General features: G+C 34.8%; 1 protein-coding gene across 1 annotated transcript; it reads left to right on the forward strand.

Moving 5' to 3' along the window:
* The first annotated feature begins 2,795 nt into the window (after nt 1-2,795).
* LOC141723347 (uncharacterized) lies at nt 2,796-4,919 on the forward strand. The gene is made up of 4 exons (XM_074525140.1): nt 2,796-3,029; nt 3,128-3,222; nt 3,344-3,398; nt 4,574-4,919. Exons 1-4 carry the CDS (start codon nt 2,927-2,929, stop codon nt 4,753-4,755), a joined length of 435 nt encoding a protein of 144 aa, XP_074381241.1. The 5' UTR covers nt 2,796-2,926; the 3' UTR covers nt 4,756-4,919.
* The last annotated feature ends 653 nt before the right edge of the window (nt 4,920-5,572 follow it).

Below are 5,572 nucleotides of genomic sequence, written 5' to 3' on the forward strand. Positions count from 1 at the left end.
GGAGTCGGGGAGAGAGGGAAGCTAGCCCCTAACTGGGAAGGGCCCTATAAGGCCCAGGAAGACATTATGACGAGGATCCTACAAGTTGGAGACCCTGAACGGCGACGAAGTGCCCCGCACTGGGCACGCTTCGAACCTGAAGGTTTATTATGTTTAGGAAGTTTGTGATATGTTCCTAGTACTTAGTATTAAGTTTATGAATAAGGTCGACAAAACCATTTTATGTAAGGGTTGAACACGTTTCTCAGAGATATTACCTATTTATGCAAGTTTATTTCTGTCATCTTGTCTAACAATTTATTTAAGTACGAGCATCTAAAGAATGCAAGTCCCGAAAGACCAAATGCTGAAAATAAAAGACAAGTATGAAACGAACTCAAACAGAATGCATAGATAAAGATCCAGAAGGATCATAAGTTAAGTCCCAAAGGACCAATATGATATAAGTCGATATAATCCGAATAAAAAAAGTCTTAAAATATAGCAACATGCGGAAACCAAAGCCATACAAGGCCATCACAATCACCCCTCTGAAGAGCCCTCCCCCTCGTCCTCATCATCTTCCTCATCCGAACCTGCCTCGGAGGAGGAGCTGCTACTCCCTACAACTGGCTCCCTGATTTTCCCGTAAAGGGCTGCTTTGGAGCTGTGACTACCCGAAGGGGCCTTACCCTTAGAACCCTAGACTCGCCTCTATATAAAGGACTCTCCTTCTCATCCTAGAACTACGTTTTTGGCTTGATTTTCTACTACACAGAGATACGTAGGCATCTTATAAGAACCGATAGTCCCGAATGCGAGAGCATCCATTAAAACTCGAAGCTCACAAGCCCTAGCATTAATTACTAACACCCTCTAGTTTTTATTCCACAATAAATATGCTTTTCCCAAATTTCTAGAATACATTTATTCTTTCATCAAAGTTGAGTGGTGCAAAGTAAAATTTACCCTTTTATAAATTACAGGCACAGTGTTTGATGACGTAGATTTAGTTCAATTGAAATTATTAGAGTTCCGGAATTATGGGTGTAAATAAGCGAAACTGTTCGTGAGTTACTCTACCTCAGCTCGTAATTTCGGCTGGAAAATAATCGAGCTGAGCTCGAGCTTTTAAAATTTTTAACCGAGTCGAGCTCGAGCTTTAAGTTACTCGACTCGTAAGGTTCGCGAACCTTATCGAGTTTCTTTTATTTTTAATTTTTTATTATAAATATATTTTTATTATAAATTTTAATACTTTTATATAATAATTTATTTTTTATCGAATCGAACTCGAGCCGAACCGATCATATTCCTAGTTTTTATTAATATTTAATGAAATTAATTCTAGCTTTCGAGCCGAACTCGAGTTTACCGAACTTTTTACGAGCCGAGATTCGAGCTTGAAGTTAAAGGGTTGGTCAAGCCGAATTATTTTAATCGAGTTTGAGCCGAGCCTGACAAAGTTCGACTATACTCGGCTCGATATATATAGTCTCAAAAAGAAATTTACAAGGAATCGACAAAAATATCATGTAAGAGTTTAATCTATAACGGGCAGTGTTATAAAAGTGGAAATCGAACTGAGTCGAACTTAGCACTGTTCAAGAATTAACCGGGTAATTGAATAATTAATCGGAACTAATTTAATGTTATTTAGATATATAAATATTAATATATGTAATTATTGTATTATTTTAATTATTCATATACAATATATATATATACTTATACAAATAAATTTAAAATAAGTAATTTTATTAAAGTACATTTTATTTGTACGATGTAATTTATGAATTGAGGTCAATTTGAGATGTAAAATTAAGAAATTTCATTATTTAACCATTTATAATAGTAATTATATATACAAGGATAATATTTTTCTTAATTTTTTTTACAAATTTATACCTTTTATTTTTTATACCTTTTTAATTTTTTTACCAATGAAACCGATTTTTTATCGATTGGAATTTTTTCGATTCTTGACAGACTTTCTGAAAGCACGATTTTTGACTAGTTCCTTACTCAGTTTATTTTCCTACCGAACATTGATTAATCTGCGAACAATGAGTAAATGTAAACTTGTTTTACTTTTCATTCTAGGGTTACTTTGTTAAGTATTTTATTTTTGGTTAATTATCAAAAGACATGGCTCGTTGATTCAAATATATCAAATTAAGCATTTAGTGTAAAAACGACTCAACAGTTTAAAAATTTGTACTAACAAAACTTTAAAAAATTGTACTAACAAAATTTATGCCGGAATAATTGAATTCATACAAATTTACAACTTTTCAATAATAACGCTAATACAAAATTATAAGTATGTGAATATTGAATCACTTTTGAAATAATAACTTGCTTGATATTTTTGAAAAGAATGAACGATGAATTTAAAATCAGTCCGGTTTTTCTGCGCTTAAAGTTCGATCACACAATTCACAGCTAGCACCGATGGTTATTCTGTATTTTCGCAAACATTTCCATGATTAAATTATGTACTTAAACCGTCTTAAATATTGGGGTGAGCATACTAGAAAGAAAAGGAGGAGCTTTCGCAACTCAAGTAACAAACATCTGTATATTGGGTTGACAAGGATATATCCTAATCATTAAAATAAAATTAACTAGGGGGTGGTCCTATTTGTAACCATTGGTAGGCGACACAACTCACCAAAAACAGTTTTTAAACCCCTAAAAAGTAGCACAAATTTGAAATTTTTATTTTCCAACTCTGCATTTTATGCTCCGTGTATGCTTTGCTTTCTGTCTCTGTCCTCATTGTGCATGTTCTCTCTCTCGCAGTCTCCCATACTTGTACACAGTGAAACCGTTGGCTATATATAATAACACCTAACACATCTACTTGTTCCCATAGTTGGTATAATATTTTTAGTTACACTACACTGAAGTTACACAATTCTGTCACGTCTCAAGACAAGATATTATGGGGCATTGTATCATCATTTTAGTGCTATGCATTGTTTCTTCAGTTTTGTTTAGTTGCTGTGATTCTCTACAACTATCTTCATCTGCTAATAATGATTTAGGTAACTTACTACAGGCTTATCGCTTTCTCCGTATCTCCTCCAGACATTGTTGTTTGGTGTAGTGTACACGTACTTGATAGTTTGCGAATTGTACATAGGTATACATGCAGCTTCTGATCATGACTACCAGCTTACTTATCCCGGAGTACTGCCAAGGAAGCTCAAGCTTCGCATGGATGGTCAGCTGCTTTCTGTAGGTTTTTAGTTACCCTTCATTGATTTTGAAGTTTGTTTAACAAAAAGGATCTTTTTGATCAACTTTATTTACAGTCTTTGGCATATTTTGTTTGATCTGTTTAGAAATATTCATACAGGTGAGAAAAGTGCATAATAGAGGCGATCAAGATTCTATAAAGAATATGTTAACAGGTAATCAAATATAACTTTTAAGCATGTTTTCATTGAACTCAGACAAAAACACACAGCAAAGTAGCAAATCAGCTACGAATATGTGTACATTGTGTAGTATACTAGCAGTGGAAATTTGGGGAGCAATCTCGGCTCCGGCCTGGTTTGCCCCCGAAAATTGATACCGCATAGTTTAAACTGTTTTAGTTGGTTAAATTTGAAATTTTACAAAATAAGAGCGAGTATTATAAATAATTTATCATTAAGTTATTTTAGTCCCGTCTTGATTGAAATACTTGTCATTTGTGCTGTATGCGCTGTAATTTTTTTTCTCTGGTTATTTGGATTGTATTATTCAACTATATCTTACAGTTACTAATCAGATTAACTAACATGTCAATGTTATTAAATTAAATATAATTATACTTTTTAGCAAATTTGATTAATTTGAAATTACCGTTAAAAATTGATGTGATGTTGGAAAATGTGTTGTTATAAAAATTAGATAACGGTACCTTTTTGATATTTATATATTTTGATTCAAAAAATTAAAAATAATAATGATTTTGGTAAGATTTGATCCGCGGCAAAAACCGAAAATCAACTTTTTCTAAAAGTATCGGGGAACTTGATTTCTTTAACAACAGTTTTTAAGATAAAAACACTTTTTCGAAAAGTAGATATTAAATTTTACCAAACAATTTTTTAATTGTTTTTTAGCAAAAAGTTTCCAAACACACTCTTACTCTATTGTGTATCACCTATTTGTATATATATGGGGTTGCACGGGAATTATTATATAGTGTAATTTAGTGGAGCAAATTAAGAAAAGTGGATTAATTAGTGAGATCAATTAATTTTAAACATAAAATATAAGTGTAGTACAAGAAATTAGTGAACGTGAGTATATATTTATTAATTGTAATATTATAAAATTTTATTATTTTTGAAATTTATAGAATATAAAGGAAAAAAGGAGATAGAAAGGGTGTGGAATGTTTAGAAATTAGAATGTTGGCATGACATGAATGCGGGAATGCATAGCCTGCAAGCGAACAATTTTACAAGTAACATACACTTTGCAACACAAACACGTGCATATCATACACACAACTTGTTAATATTACTCCCATATTTCACTTTAATTTATCGAATACAAACGTCGTACTAACTTATAAAAAGAATGTGGAGTGCAGCAGGCAAAGCACAAAACAAGGAAATAACAAAAAGGAAGCTGCAGGGTCCAATAAAAACATGGAGGGAATGTGTGGAAGCACAAGGAAGCGACGACACAGCTTCCCAATATTTCACCATGGATTATTCTCGCGTCAGAAGACGACGTCCTATACATAACAAGTCCCTCCGCGCTGCTCCCTGAAACATGGACCCCTTATATTAACTAATAAATATACTAATCCTTTCTTTTTCTTACTAATAGTTTGTATTATGTGATATTACAATTTACAATCCAGTTTATATAATGCATGTATTGGTTGTCTACTCTTCTTCTTAATGTATCTATGTAATGGCCGATAATTCGAGTAAAACCCCCCAAGTTTTGTAACTAGTACCACGCTTGATAGTACATGCAGCTCCCGCAAAGGGCAGGCCCAGACTCCTAACTCTATCCAGTCCCGCATACCACCAGTCCTAACTGGTTCATTCTCGCAAACCAAACCTTGAGAGTTCCCAGCACGTGAGGCATATGTCAAACGCATGATAGGGACAACTGTCACCTATCAATCATGGGAATAATCAAGGCACGTGTCAGAGGATCCTTAGAACATTCCCCAACCAGTCCCGTCCCGACACGTGTAAAGCATCCACTCCAGCCAGGTGTCCTCCGCTCCTAAAACAAATCATTCTTGTCTATCTTCATCTTCCCCAAAAGCGAGTTCTTACTCTCATACCGGAGGCGCCGCGGGACCCAAACCCCCCCTCCCGGTGTTATTTTGTAGGAGCCCCGCGACAGCTACACCACCACAGCGGAGAAGGATCCAGGCGCGGCGTCGAAGGAGCAGCCACGCTACCAGGAGTTATCATTTGGCGCTAGAAGGAAGGGCGCTCCATCCTTGGGTCTCGGTGCCCCTGGATTCACCTTCATCGACAAACTCTTGAAATAGTTCATTTCTTTTAACTTGTAAGAAACCAAGAAACCAAACTCTCTCATACCAAGAAACCAAACTCTCTCATAA

The sequence above is a fragment of the Apium graveolens genome, chromosome 5, assembly GCF_009905375.1.
Source record: "Apium graveolens cultivar Ventura chromosome 5, ASM990537v1, whole genome shotgun sequence".
Classification (NCBI taxonomy): Eukaryota; Viridiplantae; Streptophyta; class Magnoliopsida; order Apiales; family Apiaceae; genus Apium; species Apium graveolens.